General features: G+C 53.4%; 2 protein-coding genes across 5 annotated transcripts in view; one reads left to right on the top strand and one right to left on the bottom strand.

Moving 5' to 3' along the window:
* The window catches only part of LOC119846920 (olfactory receptor 2A1/2A42-like), a 40,880-nt gene extending 27,344 nt beyond the window's left edge, over positions 1 to 13,536 (top strand). For both annotated transcript variants that reach the window (XM_043501219.1, XM_043501218.1), the window contains one exon: positions 10,538 to 13,536. In XM_043501219.1, coding sequence (XP_043357154.1) covers positions 10,551 to 11,480 — 930 coding nt within the window. In that variant the 5' untranslated portion in view covers positions 10,538 to 10,550 and the 3' untranslated portion in view covers positions 11,481 to 13,536. The remainder of the gene's footprint in view (positions 1 to 10,537) is intronic.
* Positions 13,537 to 16,200: 2,664 nt separating this feature from the next.
* On the bottom strand, positions 16,201 to 22,289 carry THAP7 (THAP domain containing 7). Of its 3 annotated transcripts, none has more exons than XM_038381146.2 (5): positions 22,131 to 22,289; positions 20,779 to 20,858; positions 20,006 to 20,161; positions 17,646 to 17,774; positions 16,201 to 17,115 (listed from the first exon to the last, which is right to left on the bottom strand). In XM_038381146.2, exons 2-5 carry the CDS (start codon positions 20,856 to 20,858, stop codon positions 16,482 to 16,484), a joined length of 999 nt encoding a protein of 332 aa, XP_038237074.1. In that variant the 5' UTR covers positions 22,131 to 22,289; the 3' UTR covers positions 16,201 to 16,481. The 3 variants fall into 3 exon arrangements, with proteins under 3 accessions (XP_038237074.1, XP_043357144.1, XP_043357145.1); XM_043501209.1 differs by having other exon boundaries at positions 16,201 to 17,145; positions 22,131 to 22,288; XM_043501210.1 differs by lacking the exons at positions 20,779 to 20,858; positions 22,131 to 22,289 and having other exon boundaries at positions 16,201 to 17,145; positions 17,646 to 17,941; positions 20,006 to 20,139.
* Between the last annotated feature and the right edge of the window lie 483 nt (positions 22,290 to 22,772).

The following is a 22,772-nucleotide window of genomic DNA, read 5'->3' as shown; positions in this document are numbered from 1 at the left end:
TTCACCTTGGAAAAGAGACACCTAAGGGGGGATATGATAGAGGTTGATCATAGGATATCAGGGTTGGAAGGGACCTCAGGAGGTATCTAGTCCAACCCCCTGCTCAAAGCAGGACCAATCCCCAATTTTTACCTCAGATCCCTAAATGGCCCCATCAAGGATTGAACTCAGAACCCTGGTTTAACAGGCCAATGCTCAAACTACTGAACTATCCCTCCTCCTGTGAGCTATCCCTCCTTCCCTCATGCTGGTGTGGAGAAAGTGAATATGGAATTACTTACCACTTCACATAACACAAAAGCCAGGGGTCAGCCAATGAAATCCATAACACAAACGAGAGGCAGTCCTTTCTGACCGAGTGCAACATTAACCTGTGGAACTCACTGCAAATGGATGTTGTGGAGGCCAAAAGCATAATGGGGACCAAAAAAGAACCAGATAAGATCCTGGAGGCTAGGTCCATTGATGACTATTAGCCAAGAGGGTCAGGGACACAATCCCGTGCTCGGCGGGGTGGGGGGATGCTAAACTTCTGGCTACCAGTAGCGAGGGTGCATCACTGCATAATCACCCTGTTCTGTACTCTCCACATAAGCTCTGGTATGGGCCTCTGTCATAGACAGGATACTGGGCAAGATGGACCATGGTCTCACCCAGTAGGGCCATTCTTAATCTGTGATTTTTCCCAGCTCTAATTTTGGTTCCCACTGTTGGCTCAGAGAGGCTGAAAATCCTGCAGGTTCCATGGGGCGAGCACCCACGGGAGACTGTCTATAACCCAGATGAGGCTCGTTAATTGCCACCTGGAATGGAGGGGTCCCCGTGGAGCTGGTCTTCCACCCCAGGCAATCAGAGAGCTCTGTGCCAGGGGGACCACGCCGCAGGCCCTCCAGTGCCCCTCTGGGTCATCCCTTGCGCTGCAGAGGGTTTCTGGGTCTGATTTAGCATCTCTTCTGGTGCCAACGGCTTCATTAACAACCGCAGCCGGGTGCCGGCTTTGGGTGTGGAAGCCAGGATGCCTCCTTGCAGATTGGATTCAGGAGACAGATGAAAAACGTGCTCTTTGGAGGGTGAGGTGGGGATGGATTTTCCCCCACCCAGGACTTCAGGTATGTGCCAGTCTTCAATAAGAGGGTGAGCAAAACAATTTGGCAAGTCCCTATCTAGCAGCCCTCTCTGCTCTGTGTCTCTGCGGCTGGTTCACCCAAAGCTCCTGAGCAGTTAATGCAGCCTATTCTGGGTGCCGGAGCCTGACCCCATAGCTCCGGCTGGGTCTGAGCCTTTCCTCTTTGCCACTGATTTCTATGTGACGCCCCCGCTGGTGCTGACCCAGCAGAGAAGAATAGGGGTGAGACGTTTCTCAGTGTGTCTTCATTTCCCTTTTGCAGAGGTAGGGTCGGTTTATTACATCGGGGGGAACGGTCTCCAACAGGCGTTTCCCTTCTCCCCTGGGAAAATGCCCTTCTGTCTCCCTCCAAACTTTCCGCAAGAACCCATTGCTTTCCACGATATTTCATGCGCGTGGCAGGGGGGAGCAAATCAGTTCAGGCACTCTTTCAGTTTGTCATTTGGAGATGGCTTTTCCTTGTGACTCATGTTTGGGTTCTCGGATGGCACAACACAACGGAAGGTGATCTTTGGTTTAGATGCTGAAAGGGGGACACCATCACGGTTTTACTGCAACAATACTTGGTGAAAATGTTCTTGCGTGGGGAAGTGTACAGATTCGACGCTTCGCACTGGAAACCAGTTTCCGAGGGTCGGAATCTCCCAAGACACAGATGTTCCGGTCCCCATTCTCTGGGCTGTGCTAGAGGGGAGATCGGATTAGATGGGCACGATGGGTCTGGTCTGGGGCTTGGAGGACCTTGGTTCAATTCGCTGTAAGCCAGGGGCAGGGCGGACATAATACTCCGTTCTCCCATGGCTTTCTGAGGGGGTTCAGAGACCCCATGGCCAGAAGGGACCGTTGTGATCCTCTAGTCTGAGCCCCTGGATGACACAGGCTGGAGAACAGCCCTGAATTCATTCCTGTCAGAACCAGAGGTGAGCTTTTAGAAAAACAGCTCATCCACTACACCCGCTTACAACACACTGGAGAGGGGTCAGAGAAGAGCCAGGTGAATGGCGAAAGGATTTGAGAGCGAGAGACTCTTGGAGCTCAGTCTAGTTAGCTGAACAAAGAGATACTTCGGGGCGACTTGATCCCAGTCTGTGAGTATCTCCATGGGGAACAAATATTCAGTAACAGGCTCTTCAGTCTAGCAGAGGAAGGGCGAACACTGTCCAATGGCTGGAAGCTGAAGCTAGACAGAAGGTGCAAATTTTGAACAGCGAGGAGAATTCACCATTGCAACCAGTCCCCAAGGTTTGGTGGCGGATTCTCCGTCACTGACAATTTTTGAATGGAGACAGGCTCTTCTTGTAAACAATCAGCCCCTGGAATTATTCTGTGGGCTGTTCTCCGGGCCATGCTAGAGGGGAGATCGGATTATTAGTTAAATTGGAAAAGATGGGGATCAATATGAACATCGAAAGGTGGATAAGAAATTGGTTAAAGGGGAGACTGCAACGGGTCCTACTGAAAGGCGAACTGTCAGGCTGGAGGGAGGAGTTCCTCAGGGATCAGTTTTGGGACCAATCTTATTTAATCTTTTTATTACTGATCTCGGCACAAAAAGTGGGAGTGTGCTAATAAAGTTTGCAGATGATACAAAGCTGGGAGGTATTGCCAATTCAGAGAAGAATCAGGATATCATACAGGAGGATCTGGATGACCTTGTAAACTGGAGTAATAGTAATAGGATGAAATTTAATAGTGAGAAGTGTAAGGTTATGCATTTAGGGATTAATAACAAGAATTTTAGTTATAAGCTGGGGACGCATCAATTAGAAATAATGGAAGAGGAGAAGGACCTTGGAGCATTGGTTGATCATAGGATGACTATGAGCTGCCAATGTGATATGGCTGTGAAAAAAGCTAATGCAGTTTTGGGATGCATCAGGAGAGGCATTTCCAGTAGGGATAAGGAGGTTTTAGTACCGTTATACAAGGCACTGGTGAGACCTCACCTAGAATACTGTGTGCAGTTCTGGTCTCCCATGTTTAAAAAGGATGAATTCAAATTGGAACAGGTACAGAGAAGGGCTACTAGGATGATCCGAGGAATGGAAAACTTGTCTTATGAAAGGAGACTTAAGGAGCTTGGCTTGTTTAGCCTAACTAAAAGAAGGTTGAAGGGAGATATGATTGCTCTCTATAAATATATCAGAGGGATAAATACAGGAGAGGGAGAGGAATTATTTCAGCTCAGCACCAATGTGGACACAAGAACAAACGGGTATAAACTGGCCACCAGGAAGTTTAGACTTGAAATTAGATGAAGGTTTCTAACCATCAGAGGAGTGAAGTTTTGGAATAGCCTTCCAACGGAAGCAGTGGGGGAAAAAGATCTATCTGGCTTTAAGATTCAACTCGATAAGTTTATGGAGGAGATGGTATGATGGGATAATGTGATTTTGGTAATTAATTGATCTTTAAATATTCATGGTAAATAGGCCTAATCCCCTGAGATGGGGTATTAGATGGGTGGGATCTGAGTTACCCAGGAAAGAATTTTATGTAGTATCTGGGTGGTGAATCTTGCCCAAATGCTCAGGGTTTAGCTGATCACCATATTTGGGGTTGGGAAGGAATTTTCCTCCAGGGCAGATTGGAAGAGGCCCTGGAGGTTTTTCGCCTTCCTCTGTAGCATGGGGCACGGGTCACTTGATGGAGGATTCTCTGCTCCTTGAAGTCTTTAAACCACGATTTGAGGACTTCAATAGCTCAGACATAGGTGAGGTTTTTCGTAGGAGTGGGTGGGTGAGATTCTGTGGCCTGTGTTGTGCAGGAGGTTGGACTAGATGATCAGAATGGTCCCTTCTGACCTTAGTATCTATGAATCTATGGATTAGATGGTCACAACGGGTCTGGTCTGGCCTTGGAGTCTATGGATGGAGAGTGAAAGTGCTTGGTAAAATGCAGGCTGGGAGGGGATGCGATAGCTCCCCATAAATACACCAGGGGTGTGAACGGAAGTGGACCCTGATCTCAGTTGGGGCTTGCAGGTGCTACCCTAGTGCTACGATTGAGCCCAGTTGTACCCGGTGCCATCGAGACCCGTAAGGAGAGACAGGCCCTGTTCTGGAGAACTTCTAGTTTAAATCTCAAGCTGTAGCTGCTTAGGGGCCCTTTTGGCGTAGTGGCCGCCTCCATGCCCTACAGTGATCGAAAGCAGTTCCTGGGATTCGGTACGCAGCCTGACCTGGGTTTGCGGAGGTGCTGAGCACCAGCAGTTCCCTCTGCCTTCCATGGGAGATGAGGGAGCTCAGGTGTTGTCACTTTAGCCAGCACCAATATCTGCTTTGTTTCCTTTGACGCTTGGCCAGTGCTGCTTTTTTCACTCAAGTGATCGCTGAAGAACTTTTTGCTCCCCCTAACCTTGCTTTGTTAGCACAAGGAGCTGTGAAGCCTTGACAATAACGCCAAGGTCACTTGGTCTTAAGCAGCCTCTGGCATACTAGTAAGTGCTGGTGATAGGTATCTGCTTTATGCTTTGGAAAGATCTCTTAGTAGGGGGCTGTCATAAATATAAAGGGAAGGGTAACCACCTTTCTGTATACAGTACAGAATCCCTCCTGGCCAGAGGCAAAACTCTTTCACCTGTAAAGGGTTAAGAAGCTAAGGTAACCTCGCTGGCACCTGACCCAAAATGACCAATGAGGGGACAAGATTCTTTCAAATCTGGAGGGGGGGTAGGAACAAAGGGTTTATCTGTCTGTGTGATGCTTTTGCCAGGAACAGATCAGGAATGCGGGCTTCCAATTCCTGTTAAATTAGTAAGTAATCGAGCTAGAAAATCCCCAGGAAAGGGGGTGTAGGGCTTGGGGGGATATTTTGCGGGAAAACGTCTCCAAGTGGGCTCTTTCCCTGGTCTTTGTGTAAGACGCTTGGTGGTGGCAGCATACGGTTCAAGGACATGGCAAAGTTTGTACCTTGGGGAAGTTTTTAACCTAAGCTGGTAAGAATAAGCTTAGGGGGTCTTTCATGCAGGTCCCCACATCTGTACCTGAGAGTTCAGAGTGGGGAAGGAACCTTGATAGGGGCCTTCTTGGTATTTCCTTGCTAAAGCTTCCAACGGCTTGTATGGTGGGATTTGCCTTTCCTTTGTCTCCCCTCCTCCCAATACTCTTCTCCACCACCCTCAGGTTTTTAATCCTTTTGCCTGTAAACAAGTTGAGTGCAATGTGCCTGCGTGGGCATATGTGAGCGCTGTTATCTCACAGCCATGAGGTTGGTGTTGGAGTTTGAGATACAATAATCAGCTGAAAGAAGAACAGGAGTACTTGTGGCACCTTAGAGACTAAGAAATTTATTTGAGCATAAGCTGTCGTGGGCTACAGACCCCTTCATTGGATGCATAGAATGGAACATATAGTAAGAAGATATATATATACCTACAGAAGGTGGATGTTGCTTAGGGCTGCTACTCTAAAAACAATCAGCTGGTGAGTGAAGCTATCTTAGGAGGAATGTTGCAGAGTGTAGCTGAAGTGATGAGGCTGGAAGAGCCATTGACAGCTTTTGTGGGAGAGAAGTAGGGGCTGAGGGGTTAAATGTGGAAAATGCACCAAGAGAAAGTGTGGAGGGGATCACGGACTCTTCAGTGTGGCTGGAGCAGTCTTTGATCAACTCCATGCTCCCCTTTCTCCTCCTGGGCTCCACATTCTTTCTAGCACTGCTTTTGTGGCAGCGCTGGTTTCCTGTGAGCACGTGCGTGCCTCGGCTAACAGGTGACTGGCATACGGGAAAACACAGGACACTTCCCCAAATGGTTGATGATTAGGGCAGCCGGAGAGGCAGGTGCAGTTGTTCTGGTTGCGTGGTTAGGAGAGCTACACTGCACTACAAGTGGAATGCCTTTTGTCCGAGCCATTGACGGTGGGGAACTTGAACTGAGATTTCAGGTTGTTTTTTAAAAAGTCCAAATTCCCTTCCGGCCACTTCATAGTTCTCTGTGTGCTGTGACCCCACCAGTCTGTCTTCTGGCCCTCTGCTTGACTGCACATTAAGGACAAGCGTAATGCTTAAGAAACTGTTCTAGGTGTCTGGTCTGCAGTGCCCCAAAGATGCTCATGCAGAACCCCTTTCAAGGAGCCGCAATCTAGGGAGTGCAATGCTGGCTCTGCAGTTTCACTTCAGTTATCATTTCATTGGTTTTTTAAATGGATTTGTTCTTGCATCAAACAGAGGCTGTGCAGCTTAATAGCTGAAGCAGGGATGCTGGGAGTCAGGATGCCTGGGTTCTATGCCCAGCTCTGTGAAGGAAGGGAGCAAGGTCTGGAGCTCAGAAGAAGGTGGGACAGGGGGTCAGGATGCCTGGGTTCCAGCCCCACCTCTGGGACTCTCGTGCGGAGGTGGCAGCAAAGTCCAGCCCCAGCTCTCCCGTTACCTTGCTGAGTAAGGCTGAATGAGTCGCTTCACGTCTCTGCCTTAGCTTGCCCCTTGGCCATATGGTTACTAGACTCTGGGCTTTCCAGAGCACCGAGAAGCTTAATTAAAGTTTGAAAAAAGACTGCACACGCCTTGGATAACAGGTCTTAATATGTGTGCAGCAAAGCAGTTTCAGGATGGGGATGAGAGAAGGGTTATATTGAGTTCACACCTCATAAGGCCACAAAACTTCCTTCCTCCAGGATAGCAGGTGCTACACACATAAGCAGCAGTGGGAAGTGTTATTTCCAGGGGCCACCACGTTGGGTACCATCAAGAAGAGAAATGCTATTGGCACAAACTGAGCCTACACCTCAAGAATAGGATGAATTTGCCTCTCTCTAGCCTGTGGAGGAATGGGTAATTTTGAACCAAGGGTACGTCTGATTCTTACTTTCTGCCCACCCAGCATACTGGGGACCCCATGTTCAGGTAGACTCATGTGAGAAGTGACACTGACCTTTCTCTCTTGCTGCCATGCCTCTGCCGTCTCTGTTTGTGAATATCCAAGAGTGAGAGCGGCAGGCTTGGCAGGCTGCCTGGTCCCATACTGCTGGCATACAGTCCGCAGCCAACGAAGTGGTGCAGACACAGTTGTCCTTCTTTCCCTGGCCTCCTCACCAGTTAGTTGTTGACTACAACTGGTATCTCCCCAGGTTAACAAAGGAACCGAGCTAGCCCCAGGGTACCAATGTACACAGTTCTAATGATCACCGTGGCTCTAACTAATCAGCATGTGCCTATGCCCAAATACTTCCGGCCTTATCATGGTTGCCAAATAGCATCTCTTACTAATAAGGGGCAGGTTTCAGAGTAGCAACCGTGTTAGTCTGTATTCGCAAAAAGAAAAGGAGGACTTGTGGCACCTTAGAGACTAACAAATTTATTTGAGCATAAGCTTTTGTGAGCTACAGCTCACTTCATCAGATGCATTCCACAAGTACTCCTTTTCTTTTAACGAGGGGCAGAGACCTGTGTCCATAAAGCACCATGTATACTGAACAGCACCCCATAAGTAATACTAGACACATCTGTAGTGCCCTTGAACAAGCAATTTCCAGTGCTCCCTATGCTCCAGCATGGCAACTTCACTGACCCCCCTCGCAGTTTTATAGGCACAGAAAGAGGTCCCACGGTATTGCAGCGAATTCGTGGCAGAGCTGAGGGTAGAACCCAGGTGTCCAGATTTCCATTACTGTGGTGTGCTGACCACTAAACCATACTCTGTGTATATCTTGGATTGGATCAGCTAGGGATTTACCCAGAGTATCTCTTCCAATTAATAGCACAGGGTAGCTAGCTATTAGTGACCATGTTTATTATAGTGCCTAGGGACCGACCAGAGTCCGTTGTGCTGGGCACTGCAAAGTGTAGCTCTGCATTTTCTTTAGCATTTAACCATGTGTTTAGGTGAATGAGTGCAGAGCTGGCTCAGTACAGTGGAAAAAGAAGACATATGGGACTCCTTTCTTCTTATACCTCAATTTCCCTGTCTGTAAACTGAGGGCCATCATACATACTTTTCTTTGTAAAGCACTTGGAGTTCTCTGGATGAAATGAACAGCCTTCCAAGGGAAGCAGTTGGGCAAAAGACCTATCTGGCTTCAAGATTAAGCTCGATAAGTTTATGGAGGAGATGGTATGATGGGATAACATGATTTTGGCAATTAATTGATCTTTAACTATTCACGGTAAATAGGCCCAATGGCCTGTGATGGGATATTAGATGGGGTGGGATCTGAGTTATTACAGAGAATTCTTTCCTGGGTATCTGGGTGGTGAATCTTGCCCACATGCTCAGGGTTCAGCTGATCGCCATATTTGGGGTCAGGAAGGAATTTTCCTCCAGGGCAGATTGGAAGAGGCCCTGGGGTTTTTCGCCTTCCTCTGTAGCATGGGGCACGGGTCACTTGCTGGAGGATTCTCTTCACCTTAAAGTCTTTAAACCACGATTTGAGGACTTCAATAGCTCAGACATAGGTGAGGTTTTTTGTAGGAGTGGGTGGATGAGATTCTGTGGCCTGCATTGTGCAGGAGGTTGGACTAGATGATCAGAATGATCCCTTCTGACCTTAGTATTTATGAATCTATGAACCTGAGTAAAGTTTGTGGGGCAGAAACTCATCGAGCTCTGGTTTGGTTTCTTGCCTTCATCTCCTCCTCTTCTGAAGCTGCTCCAGAAGCTGCCCGCTGACGGGGGGAAACCTGCTCTTGGTTTCCAGCCTCATGTGGCTCCTGGCCAGCGTATCCCCATTTGCCCTTGGGCCACATCATCCGTCACAGATTCATAGATTCCAAAGCCAGAAGGGACCAATGTGATCATCTAGTCTGACCCCCCGTATAACCCAGGCCAGAGAATTCCTAGCGCGGAGATTTCAGGGAAACATCCAGCTTGAAAATTGCTAGTGATGGAGAATCCACCATGCCCTTGGCGAGTTGTTCTGATGGTTAATTGCTCTCCCCGTTCCAAATGGACACATTGTTTCCAGTCTGAATTTGTCTAGCTTCAACTTCCAGCCATTGGACGGTGTTAGACCATTGTCTGCTAGATTGAAGAGCCCGTTATGAAATATTTGTTCCCCGTGTAGACACTTATAGACTGGGATCAAGTCCTCCCTGGACCTTCTCTTTGTTAAAAGAAATAGATTGAGTTCCTAGAGTTTATCCCTCTCTGGCAGGTTTTCTAATCCTTCAGTCATTCTCCTGATTCTTCTCTGACCCATCACTGATTTATCAGCATCCTTCTTGAATGGTGGGCACCAGAACTGGACACCGGATCCCAGCAGTGGTCACCCCAGGGCCAGATGCAGGGGTACAATAACCTCTCCGCGCCTACTTGAGATTGCTCTCTGCATACCCCAGGATTGCATTGGCTCCTCTGGCCATACTGGGAGCTTGTGTTCAGGTGATTACGCACCATGACTCCCCAAATCTTTCTCAGAGTCCCTGCTCCCCAGGAGAGAGTCCCCCACCCTGGGCGTACAATACAGCCTCGTTTCTTTGTTCCTGGACGTCTGCATTGATATTTAGCCATAAGAAAAATTCTGCTTCAGTAGCTCATCCCCTTCCGGGTTTTCACCTCGCAGAGGAATTGATAGAAGAATCGGTGCTCCTTTCAGCCTGTATTCCAGCCTAAACAGGCCCGGTTCTGCCAGTTCCTTCTTGGGAGATCAGGGCGCCGAACCCCGCTCATCCCAGCTCCTCTCTGGTTGGAATCCTCCTTCTTGAAAGAGGGACGCAGGTGTTGGACGCAGTATTACAGATGAGGCCTTACCGGTGTCTTCTCCAGTTGTTGGAGGCTTCTGGACATCCCGTCTTCAGCTTCTGCGCAGTGCTATGTGCCCAGCAAATCGCTCTGGGCGGGCAGGAGAGGTGGGATCTGGGGTGGGGCACAGGGGCTGGTTATACAGGGACCCCGCTGCTAGTGCTGAACTGTGGCCACCTCTTTGGTTGAATACAGGGGCTCTTTAACAGCATAAAGCAACACTACTGCAAGGGTTTGGGACAGGAAGTGATGGAGAAACCAGCTGAGAGCCCAGAGGGCTTGGCCAGGAATCTGGGCTGTGTGTGGGTGTGGGAGTGGGGGTGGAGGTGGGGGATGGGATGTTCCAGGGGACCTTTAATGACCAGGAAGTTTCAAAAGATTTGACGCACATTTTTTGCAAATGCAGAATAATGAAGAAGGATGGGGAAAGAGAGACTTGCTAAATAGTCCAGTGAGTAGGGCATTCTCCTGGGAGAGGAGCACCCCAGGTACAGATCCCTGCTCAGAGCACCCCTGACTGCAATGGGGTCAGGGCTGGATTCTGATCTCAGTCCCCCTGCATTCAATCTGGAGTTGCCCCTGAAATTCAGATTGACCCCAGGGGGCTGAGATCAGAATCCAGCCCTTCCCTCAGTGCAGTCAGGTGCGACTCTGGATTGATCCGGGCTTAGCCAAGCCCCTGTTGAGTCTGCCTCAGAGCCCGGCCTGTGTTATCCCCCCGCTCTCTCTCCCTACAGGCAGACAGAGGCGATGGGGGGTGAGAACCGCACCTCGGTCTCCAAGTTCATCCTGGTGGGTCTGTCCAGCGAGCCGCGGACGCAGCGCCTCCTCTTCGTGGCCATCCTGGCCACCTACCTGGTCACGCTGGCGGGCAACCTGCTGATCGTGGGCCTGGTGCGGGCCGACTCGTGCCTCCACACCCCCATGTACTTTTTCCTCAGCCACCTCTCCTTCCTGGAGATCTGCTACACCAGCTGGACCATCCCCCAGGCTCTAGCCCATCTCCTGACCCACAGCAAATCCATCCCCTTTGCTCACTGCGCTGCCCAGATGTACCTCGCCCTCTCGCTCGGCAGCTCCGAGGCCATCCTGCTGGCCGCCATGGCCTACGACCGCTTCGTCGCCGTGTGCCGGCCGCTGCGCTACGCCGCTCTCATGGGGCGGAGCCGTTGTTGGGCGCTGGCCTTGTCCTCCTGGGCCACTGGGTTCCTCCTCTCGGTGGTCAACGTGGCCTGCGTCCTGCGGCTGCCCTTCTGTGGGCCCAACCGAGTCAACCACTTCTTCTGCGAGCTGCCGGTGGTGCTGGAGCTGGCCTGCGCCGACAGGCGCCTCACCGAGGCCGTGGTCTTCGGGGCAGCCGTGCTCATCCTGCTGCTCCCACTGGCCGTCATCCTGGCCTCCTATGGCCTCATCCTGGCCTCTGTGCTGCGGGTGCAGGTGGCTGCTGGGCGACGCAAAGCCTTCTCCACCTGTGCCTCCCACCTGGCTGTGGTGACTATCTTCTATGGCACCGTCATCTCCATGTACATGAGGCCCCGCTCTGGCACCACTCCCGACTGGGACAAGCACATCGCCGTCTTCTATAACGTGGTCACACCGGCCCTCAATCTGCTCATCTACACCCTGAAGAACAAGGAGGTCAAGGAGGCCATGGCCAAGTTGATGTACAGGGCCGGATAGCCCAAGAAGTCCTAAGTATGGCCAATAGGCCATGCTACCATAATGTGGACCTAAAATGAGGGGGCAGTTGGGATATGTCACGGGGTGAGAGCTGGTTGGGAAACAAAGGGGTTTCCACAGAACATTTTTGTCTTAATTTTCCACAGCGGGGGAAAAAAAACTATTAAAATTTTTTTTGGCCTAAATTTTCCACAGAAAATGTCAACAGAACTGATTTTTTTAATTCTTCGTCTGAAGTTTCCAAAGAACATGTTGGCAAGAGGGAAAATTTGTCTTTTTCTCCCTAATTTTTCCACAGAACACATAGATGGAACCATAAATATCCTTTTTCATCTACACTTTCCACAGAAAATTTCAGTGAAAGAGAAAATATTTGTTCCTATCTGGACTTTCCACAGAAAACATCAATGGAACAGAAATTTTTCATTTCCCTCTTAATTTTCCAGAGACAATAGTGTTGGCTGTGAAATTTTTCATTTTTGTTTACATTTTCCACAGAAAATATTGATGGAACCAAAGTGGTTTGTTTTCAGCTAAATCTCTCCTCAGAAAGTTACCTTGAAGTGGATTTTTTTGTTTTTCTCTGACTTTTCCACAGAAAATTTCAATTTTGGTTGGTGAAAATTTTAATACTGGAAATTTTTTGCCAAATGGTGAAAAAATTTTCACCAATGGATGAAATTTTTTGGCTAAAACCCCTAAATATTTCAATTCTGAAATGCCATCATGTTGCCTCATGTGTCCATTCTTCTTTATAGGTTGGGCTCTCTGGTCAGACTACATCTCCCTTGAGGCACTATGGTCTCTCCTCTTGGAGATAGAGGTGGTGCATCATGGGAATGCTACGCTGTAGTTCATCATGGGAGATGTAGTCCAAATGAAGAGCCCAGCCTATAGAGGAGAATGGGGACATGAGACAAGCAAACTACAATTCCCATAAGCTATCACTGTGGCATTTCTGAATCAAAATATTCCATTTTCCAAGCAGTCACGTTTTTGCTGAAAAAACTGACATTTCATCAACAGGCTCTTTTGGTGAAAAAAAAAATGTTTCAGAGAGGAAAAAAAAACCCAACAATTTTCTGTCTAAAAAAAGCACTTGATGGAAAACTTCCTCCCAGCCCTAATGAGACGCTGAAACGCCACAAGCCATTGGCGAAAGGTCCCCTTCTTTGCAAACAGCTCTCACCTGAGACCTGACAAACTCACTATACCAAATGCATCTTAAGGATATTTATCCAGAAAGTGTAATGCGAAAAGTACCTACAGAATGCTCATAATTAGTCAAGATTCATAATCGTTGTGGGATGCATGTACAGGTAACATTTAAGGGATAATGTTTTGATTTTGACCCTATGCTTTCCGGACTAGGAGAAGAAATTAGACCCCAGGGGGATAATGTCTCGACAATGGCCCATTGAGCCAGGGGAGTTGTCACCCACCCTTCCCCTCCTTAGCCAGTGATGCAATGCAAGACTCAGTTGTTTAGCCTTGCACAATACTAAGACTTTGAACAGGAAATCACTAGAGGTCACTGAAAACTATCGAATGAAACTACTGGAAGGTTAAAAAAAGGAACATTGCCCCGAGGCAGAGGTTTACCCCTCCCGCGAATAGGATCAAAAGGCTATTTTCAGCCTAACACAGAGGGAAATGCACTCTGGATGCATTCACTGACGAAATCCCCAGGGGAGGGAGGGTGTTTTCCTGAACATTTGGATCCTGGTTCTCATTAAATCAGCCAGCTCTGCAACAGACTGAATTTTTATTGGGGGGAGGGGGGACCTACTTTAGTAGCAAGGAAACTAGTGATCAGACGCTTCACGCCCGGTGATTTTGCTGTGTGGCATAACTGTTTCCACCACTTCCTAGCTAAATCTTTACTTCTTCCTAAATAAACCCACCTCTGTTGCATTGTCAGTGCTGTGTGGTTTACAGGAGTGGTGGCTGAAGGCAAAATTGGGGCATGCCTGGGGGAGGAAGATCTGGGATTTCTGTGAGTAGCCTGTGCCCGGGGCTGGATATCAGAAGGCAAAGGGACTCAGAGAGTGGGGTACTCCTGTTATCATGCAAGGTAAAGTCGGGTGGGCACTGCCCAGAGGAGAGTCCTTGGGTGATGGAAGGGCTCGTGGGGTTTAGGAGATGACACCCGGCTACCACGAGCTATCCCCTTTTGCTAGAGTTGGGTCATAGTGCTGGGCACCCCAAGATCCATCACAGAGGTGCCCCCTTCAGTGTAGATAAATCCCAGGGCCAGGACCCCTCAGTTCCGGATCAAAATAGTTCCCAACAATCAGTGACATGATGTCCCATGGAGGGACCTTGAAAAGAGGGACAATTGTCTGACCGAGCCTTCACCGGAAGAGCCTGAGGCCCCGAGATCGTTATCCCTGATTCTCAGCTCGACTCTGCGGGAACTCTTGGAAGCTGAGAAACACAAGCTGGGTCTCTCAGCTGGCAGAAGGTGGTGCTGAGAGCTGGGTTCGAGTCCTGGCCCAGCCCCTCGATCTCTCTGTGCCTCACCTTCTCCTCTGTAGAACAGGAATGCTGATGCTCATGTCCCACACCTCTGCCTGGTGCATGTTGACTGTGGGCTCACTGGGACAGAGACCATCCCTCAAACAGCATCTGTGCAGTTCCACATAACGCTCCTGCTCATCCAGCGAGGACAAGGTCCTGGGGTGGCTCTATGTTCTCGACTGCTCTACTGACATTGCTCTGGGTCCGACTGCCCCTGCTCTGTCCAGCTCGTCAGCCTGGGCTGCTGATGGTGACCTAAAAGGAGCTACAGCCATCTGACCCTCTGCTGAGGGTCTGCCCCATTGACTCCTGCTGGGGCCAATAGGGTCATATCCCCAGGTGAAGATGCCAACCTTACGCCGAGACATTGAGGGATGTTTTGGGAGGAACTAGGAGGCTGCTTGGATCTCTCTCCCACCCCCAGAGAAACCAGGACCTCTCCCCCCCCATCCATAGCCTGGGGGGTGGGTGTCTGGGTTCTCCCTGGTTGTGTCTGACCCACATCCCAAACAGGAAAGGTGAGGGGGTTCAACCCTAGGAAAGATGCCAACCTATGGTGCCTACTAGGGAGCTTAATTACCTAGGCCAGTCACAGGCCTGGACCTCTGTCCTGGTATATTTCTCCTGGTCTCCTACCTCCTCCGTCTCTCATGCTGGGGCGCTCCGGGTGATGCTGTCCAGCTGGGTCCATCCGAGGCAGTTAGAGCCCACCAGGGAGCTAGTGCCTTGGGCGGGGAATCCAGCAGGGCCTCCTGACCCATTCTAAACTGCCATGGCTCAGCCCCCCCACCAGAGCCTGCCTGCATAGGACACCCCCGTACCACGGAGAAGACCCCTGCAGCCGTGGTGCTATTTGTTGTGCTCGCTGGGCCCGAGGGGTGGTGAGCGACGTGGGCATGTTTTATACATACACAGAGAACACCTCAGTGCTTGTGACAGTCGATTTAAGCCTGACTGTCATTTTGTATCTACCTGTAAACCTCTCCCCCTCCAGGATTACTGAACATCAGGGACGGCTGGTGTCAACCGGCCCCAAGTCAGTGGGTCCAGATCCACAGCTGGGGTAACCCAGCACTGCTCTGCTCGCTAGGGGGACTGATACCAGCTGGGGATCAAGTCCCCACATACTGCATCTCTTGCTCCCCTTGCCATGTGGTCAGTTTCATGCCCCTCGTTTCTGTCTCCCAGCCAGGAGCTCAGCTGGGTGTTCGCTGCAGCTCTGGCGCTTGGCCTGTCAGAGGGCAGGGGACAAGCTGATGTGGGGGGGGGACAACAGGTGGCATCACCCCCCAACCCACACCAGGCCAACACTCAGTTAATGCAGCAGGCCCCTGGCAGCCAGGATGGGGGGGTTCAAGTAGCAGAGCTGGGGCAAGCTGGAATTCTGGTCTGGTGACTAAGAGAACCCCAAGGTCACGGGGGAATGGAGACAGGGCCCAGGGCCACTCTGAGCACCCAGCCAGCAGGGGCCTGGCCGCAGCTCCCTGCTCAGAAATGGGGAAACTCGGGGGTGGCGAGTCCCCCTTCAAACTGACCCTGGAGAAGGAGGCACACGCGGAAAATCGTAGGCATGGAGCACGCACAAACCATGGCACTGCCTGTCCTGGGACTGACCCCGCAGCTCCTCCATGGGGCAATGGGCATGCTCACACCACGGCACTGCCTGCCCTGGGAATGACCCCCAGCTCCCCCCTGGGGCAATGGGCACGCGCAAACCACAGCACTGCCTGCCCTGGGACCAACCCCCAGCTCCCCCATGGGGCAATGGGCACGCTCACACCACAGCACTGCCTACCCTGGGACTGACCCCGCAGCTCCCCCCTGGGACAATGGGCACGTTCACACCAGGGGCATTGGCTGCCCTGGGACCGACCCCACAGCTCCTCCCTGGGGCAATGGGCACACTCACACCAGCGGCATTGGCTGCCCTGGGACCAACCCCACAGCTCTCCCCGGGGCAATGGGCAGGCTTACATCACGGCACTGCCTGCCCTGGGACCGACCCAACAGCTCCCCCCGGGGCAATTGGCACACTCACACAAGGGGCATTGGCTGCCTTGGGACCGACCCAACAGCTCCCCCCTGGGGGAATGGTCAGATGCACACATGGGGCAGTGTCTGCCCTGGGGTTACCCTAGAGCTGCCCCCCAGCCACACTCGCACCACAGCCTGTGCACACTCCATGGCCATCACCCCCATATAAAACAAGACCTTTATTTACAACACCCATAAATCCGCTTCCCTGGCACAGAGGCAAAGGTCGGGGCAGGGGTGGGGGGCACAGAAGTGCTGTCACCAGGTTTGTGTTTCCAGCCCTGGCATGCCACCTTTTGTGGGCAGGGAGTGAGCTCAGCCGTGGCTGAGCCCCAGAGACCAGGACCTCGGGCCTGGGCAGAGGCCCAAGTCCCACACAGTCCCTCTGGGGTGGAGCGAAGCCCCCCCACCCTACACACAGACGCTCCCAGAGTGCAGTCCCAGGGCTCACTCCAGCTCACGCAGCAGCTGCAGCTCGAAGACCTGGAGGTGCTCCTTGAGCTGGCGTCGCATGTCCGGGGCCGCCCGCCGCTCCCGTTGCAGCTCGCAGATGCGCAGCCGCAGCCGCTGTTCTCGCCGCTTGCAGGCCTGCAGCTGCCGCTGGACCCGGTCAAGGGCCTCCAGGGCTGCCTCCGCGCGGCGTTTCCACAGCAGGGCGCTGCCCACCTGGTAGCTGTGCTCGCTCTGGATGTAGGCGCCGGCCGGGGGCGGCAGGCGCAGCATGTAGAAAGATGGGGAGACAGGGCGGGGCGGCTCCGGGGCGGGCGGCGTGGGGGCCTCCGAGGGGGCATCTGTCTCAGGGAGCGTGGGGGCATCTGTCTCCGGGAGCGCCGGCGTGGCTGTGGTGGCCTCCTGCCCTGTGGCCACGGCCGGGTACTCCAGGAGGATGTCCGACAGGCTGGCCAGGATAACGTCGTGCTGATCTTCTAGCTCCGCCCCCTGGGGGAGGGGCCCGGGCAAGCTGCGGTGCTCAGTGGTGGGGGCGGCTGCGGGCGTGGCCAGCTCAGATTCCTCCTCCTCCGGGAAGCATGAGATATCCGCGTTGGCCAGGGCGTCCTGCTCCCCTCGGCTTGGATTGCGTCTGAGGGGACAGAGCTCATCCCACAATGCACTGCAGAGAGCATGCACAGCAGGGCCCCAGAGCCACACACCATCCCAACTCCCCTCAGCCCGACTGCCCAATCCAAACCTGGGGCAGCCCCAGCCCCTCCCACCTACACCCTGACCCCAATCCCAAGATGACCCCAGGCTAGGTTGGGGCGGGGCTAGCAGACAGGGACAGCCCCAGCTCCTGACCACGTCCCTTCTATCTAGCCCAGCAGATAACATCCAGGGCTGCCCCACCCACACAGGGTGACCTTCACCCTGCTCCCCGCCCCCCAGATCTGGTCTCCAATGCACACAGCCCAGCAGAGCCAGTTCCAGCTCCTCACCCTGACCCATTGTCCCTGCCATGGCTGGGCCCTCCTCAGTCTCACAAGAGCAGACCAGGCCCTTCTGAGCCGCACCCTGGCCTGCACAGTCCCCTGCTCCATGTGCTCTGCCTTGGCACATCCCAGCCCCTCACCCCATGACCCAGGCCAGCGGACCATCTACAAGGCGGGCACTCACCTCCACCTCCTCCAGGCCCTGGCGGCCTTGGGGTCAACACCCTTCTGCCTCACCTTTGCTGCCCGGCGCGCCTTGGAGAAGGACTCGAAGACGGTGGGGACGGCCCCCTCCTTGAGCCGGTGGTAGCCACTGCGGAGAGACATCGGCAGGCACGAGCTGCCCCCGGTCCAGCTGGCTTGGGGACAACCCCACTGCCCTGCATTGGAGGCATCACCCTGGGGGGAAGCTTTCCTGGCACAGGGACTCTTGGATGTGAACGCTGTTCCACTAGCTTAGCTGGGTTTCTCTTTGCTGGCCTGGGAATATTTTTAAGTGGCTTTTCGCCCCGTAGGAACTACTAGGCCAGGATGAGGCCCTGACTTTGGCGCATATGGTTTTCAGCTTATCAATTGGTCTGTCCTAGGCTGGGTCTACACTCTGGGTGGTGCAGCAGCAGCTGTCATGCTGTAGTACCGGAGTGTAGATGCTTTCTGTGTTGATGGAGATGCAGGTAATCCACCTCCCCGAGAGAATTCTTCTGTCGACCCAGCCATATCCACACCGGGGCTTAGGGCAGCTGAACTACGGCGCCCAAAAGCGTGAATTTTTCACACCCCTGAGCCATGTAGCTAGGCTGATCTAAATTTTAAGTGTAGACCCGGGCTTAATTTGTGGTCACCTATATATAGGCTTCGAAATAAGAAGCAGTCTGATTTTTTTTACCCTCTCTCTCACAAATCCCTTAGTGTCTGAAGCATACCTTGTTTTATTCAGGTGCTTAAGGCCCCGGTCCCACAACTGGATCCACACAGCCAGCCCTTGGGGTTCCACATTCATAGATTTTTAAGGCCAGAAGATCATCTACTCTGACCTCCTGTCTAACACGGGCCACAGCATTTCATCCATTCTCCCCTGCCTTGAGCCCAGTGACTTGCGTATACTTATTCTAGAATAGTTACTGTGCTTTACATTCACACCTCACCCAGTTAACTTCCCAGTGCAGATGAGCTCTTTGTTCTATTACGCAACTGTGGATTGACTTTAATTAGGTGGGTAAGTGATTGTGGGTATGTTTACCCTACCTTACAATAAACGCCCCATTACTTTTATGTTTTCAAAAAAATTAATGTAAAACACCATGCATTCTTTCGCTCGCTAGCAAGACCCTGCATTGAGAGATCTGCTGTAACAAACCGGAACTGTGTTTCAACAGAACTCATTGCAAAATGGGGCCAAGGAACTGTGATGAACAGGCCTTAAGAAAACTCTAGACCTCAGGGGACTCACGGTCCGTCAATCCTCAAAGGGAGAGGGAGATGGGATGTGTCTGCATCTGAGGAGGGGTGGGGGTGCTCAAAATGGACCAGCTCACCTTTGCGGGACGAGGGGAGTGTCTAGACTAGGGAAAACCATTCAGATCAGTCCATCCTCATGGGGAGCGTAAGGCCTGGTCTACACTGGGGGGGGAATCGATCTAAGATACGCAACTTCAGCTATGAGAATAGCATAGCTGAAGTCGACGCATCTTAGATGGACTTAGAATCACTTACTTTGCGTCCTTGCAGCATGGGATTGACGGACGCCGCTCCCCCGTCGACTCCGCTTCCACCTCTTGCCTTGGTGGAGTTCCGGAGTCGACAGCAGAGCGATTGGGGATTGATTTATCATGTCTACACTAGACACGATAAATCGATCCCCGATAGATCGATCACTACCCGCAGACGTGACCTAAGTACATCTGGACTAGTGGGACCACACAGACTAGTTCACCATCCAGGACAGAGGGACTGTATCTGGACTGGAAGGTGGGGGAACCATATGGTCCAGTCCATCCTCACACGGCGGGGAGGATGGACTGCCCTGGAGGGGACTGTATAGACCAGTCTATCTTCACCAGGGGGGACATCTGGACGAGAGGGAACCATATGGACCAGTCCATCTTTGGGGGGACATGCCAGGACTAGGGGGAACTGTACGGACCAGCCCTTCTTCTGGAGGAGTATGTTTGGTCTAGGGGTAACTACAGACCAGTCCATCTTCCCAGGGGTAGAAGGAGATATGTCAGGATTAGGGGAACCCTATGGACCAGTCCATCCTTCCAGAGGGCAGAAGAAGAGAGGTCAGGGGAGGGCTCCACATGGTCCAACCCATCCTCCCAGAGGAGAGAGGACCTAAACCAGGCATCTATGTGGCTGGTGGTGCTGTTTTTCTCCACCCCAGCATGCCCAGCTGGGATGCCAGGGGCAGCTGCTGGCATAGTTATGGAGACCTGGCGAAAAAGCTCATCTCCCAGGCTAGCAAGGCTCAGCCTCACTAAAACCACCCGGCTTCGGGGCACAGAGCTGGGCATCCCTGGGTGTCAGTCAGCCTCCTGCACCCACCTGATTCCCACCATCTCAAAGCAGCTCTTCTCGAAGTGCTTGGAGCAGAAGTAGATGTAGTCGGAGGCTGGATTCCAGGGACCCTGGCCACTTGGGTCCTTGCGCTGACAGTTCTCCAGCCACACACTGCGCCGTGGGTTGTCCTTCTTGGGTAGTCTGCGAGGACAGAGATGGCACCATTCAGCTTCCAGAAGAGGCATGGGCTGGGGCAGGGGTTCAACTGCTACAAGGAGGGAGTCCATGGGTGCAAAGACAGATCTAAGAACAACCTCCCCTCCAGGACTTTTCAACCCAGAGATGCTAATGTTCTCTAGGTACAGAGAAGAAAAAACAAAACCACCTCCAAATGACTCACTGGACCTGGGACGTAGGACCGACTACACTGGATCAGATCAAAGACCCCGCTAGCCCTGCATCCTTCTCCAACAGAACCCAGCTCCGTTAGAGGAAGAGGCAAGACACCCCCTTGTGGACAGCTCTGGAATAACCTCCCTACAAGGGGAAATTGGTCCTAACTCCTCAGTGATTCCTAGATCACACCAGGTCTCAGCTGTGGTTTTGAAGCAACAAGCTTTGATGATAACAAGTGAGTCCTTGTGGCAGGAAGTTACGCAGGCTGTGCTAGGAAAGTATTTCCTTTCTGTTGCCGTTAAATGCACAGCCATTCAGTGTACCTGGATGTCCCCTTGCATCTTCCCCAAGGGAGGGGTGGGCGGAAGGGCCAGTTGTAAGGGGAGGTTGTGGGAAGGGAGCAGGGCAAGGGTAGTTCTTACCGATGGAAGGAGATGCCTCGATTGCGGGTCTCGCGGGTGTCCCGGGTGCAGCAGCCGGTAGCAGAGCAGTGACGGGGCATCTGTGGGGAGAGAGACAGAGATGGGGAGGCCCTGAGAATCACTCATCCCCTTTCCAGAGCTACACCCCAGCCAGTGGCTCTCAGTCTTATCCACCTCAACCCTATAGCCAGGACATTCTCCTGCCCCCATCCACATCTACCCCTCACCCCCTGCCCCAGCCAGGACACTCTCCTGCCCCCATCAATACCTATCCCCTCCCCTTCCTGTAACCTGGATACCCTCCCCTCCCCATCCAAATCTACCCCTCAACCTCCCCAGTAGCCAGGATACCCTCCCCCATCCACCCCCCCCATTGCCAGGACACTCTCCTGCCCCATCAATACTTCCCCCTCCCCTTCCTGTAACCTGGATACCCTCCCCTCCCCATCCAAATCTACTCCTCAACCCCCCCCCGTAGCCAGGATACCCTCCCCATCCACCCCCCCTATTGCCAGGACACTCTCCTGCCCCATCAATACCTACCCCCTCCCCTTCCTGTAACCTGGATACCCTCCCCTCCCCATCCAAATCTACCCCTCACCCTCCCCATAGCCAGGATACCCTCCCCCACCCCCCCCCATTCCCAGGACACTCTCCTGCCCCACCAATACCTCCCCCTCCCCCTCCTGTAACCTGGATACCCTCCCCATCCAAATCTATCCCTCACCCCCCCATAGCCAGGATACCCTCCCCCATCCACCTCCCCTATTGCCAGGACACTCTCCTGCCCCACCAATACCTACCCCTCCCCCTCCTGTAACCTAGACACCCTCCTCGATCCACATCTACGTCTCCCCCACCCAGCCAGGACACCCGCCCCTCCCCCATCTACCCCTCCCCGTATAGCCAGGGCACCCGCCCCTCCGCTATGAACATTTCTACCACACACTGGATCTCTCAGCTTCCCCATATGTGACCCCCCCGCCACCCCCAACCCCTGTTTGGGTCTCCCCTGGACCAGGAAACCCCTGGACCCTGCGCACCAGCTGCGGAGGGGGAAGGGGGGGCAGGAACCAGGTGCCCGGTGGGGGGGGCTGATCCCAGGGCGGGGGCACAACGAGCCGTGGCGGCGGGGGGGGCAGGCTGGGAAAGGGGGGGTGGGAACGGGGGGGACAGGGACTCCCCCAGCAAGGGGGGGCCTAGCAACAGAGGGGCTGTTGGCAGGGAACCCCCGTGCGGGGAGGGGGAGTTGGGAGGGGCTGTGACGCGGGGTGTATCTCCGGGGGGGTCTCCAGATGGGGGGGCGGTGACGCGGCGCGGGGGGGGGTCCCCGGGGCCGTTTCCGGTCTCACCTCCCCGCTCCCATCACTCCACAGACGCTGCGGTCCCGGGTCTGGCGCAGGCGCAGCCGGGCCTCTCGCCGTGTTCTCGCGAGAACTGGAAGGAGCGCGAGCCCCGCCTGCCCGCGACAACCTCGCGAGAACGCGGGCGGGGGTCCGGCGGCCAATCGGATTCCAACCCATGCCCCGCCTCCGCCCCTGCTTGGGAGGCGCGAGACAAGCCCCGCCTGTCAAAGCTCCGTCCCTTCCCCCTCTCCTAGCCCGCTACAAGCTCCGCCCCACCCTCAAAGTCTGCTACAGGCCCCGCTCCACAGAGCTCCGCCCCTTCCCCTCAGAGCCCCGCCCCTCCCCTCATCACCTGCCACAGGCCCCGCCCCTCCCCCACACAGCCCCTCCCCCTCCCCACAGAGCCCCGCCCCTCACCCCCTGCCATAGGCCCCTCCCCCTCCCCTCAGAGTCCCGCCCCTTCCCCTCATCACCTGCCACAGGCCCCGCCCCCTCCCCACACAGCCCCTCCCTTTCCCCTCAGAGCCCCGCCCCCTCCCCACAGAGCCCCGCCCCTCACCCCCTGCCATAGGCCCCTCCTCCTCCCCTCAGAGCCCCGCCCCTTCCCCTCATCACTTGTCAGAGGCCCCACCCCTCAGAGTCCTGCCC

This window comes from Dermochelys coriacea, chromosome 23, assembly GCF_009764565.3.
Source record: "Dermochelys coriacea isolate rDerCor1 chromosome 23, rDerCor1.pri.v4, whole genome shotgun sequence".
NCBI lineage: Eukaryota > Metazoa > Chordata > Testudines > Dermochelyidae > Dermochelys > Dermochelys coriacea.
This window is presented reverse-complemented; position numbering and strand designations above follow the sequence as displayed.

Bases quoted from the DNA above. Each gene is read 5' to 3' on its own strand.
- THAP7 (XM_043501209.1), bottom strand. From the start codon at position 20,858: ATGCCCCGTCACTGCTCTGCTACCGGCTGCTGCACCCGGGACACCCGC. The intron at 17,775-20,005 runs GTGGGTGCAGGA...GTCTCTCCGCAG, and splicing joins TTTGAGATGGTGGGAATCAG to TGGCTACCACCGGCTCAAGG. The intron at 17,146-17,645 runs GTGAGTGCCCGC...TGCTCTCTGCAG, and splicing joins AGGGCCTGGAGGAGGTGGAG to TGCATTGTGGGATGAGCTCT.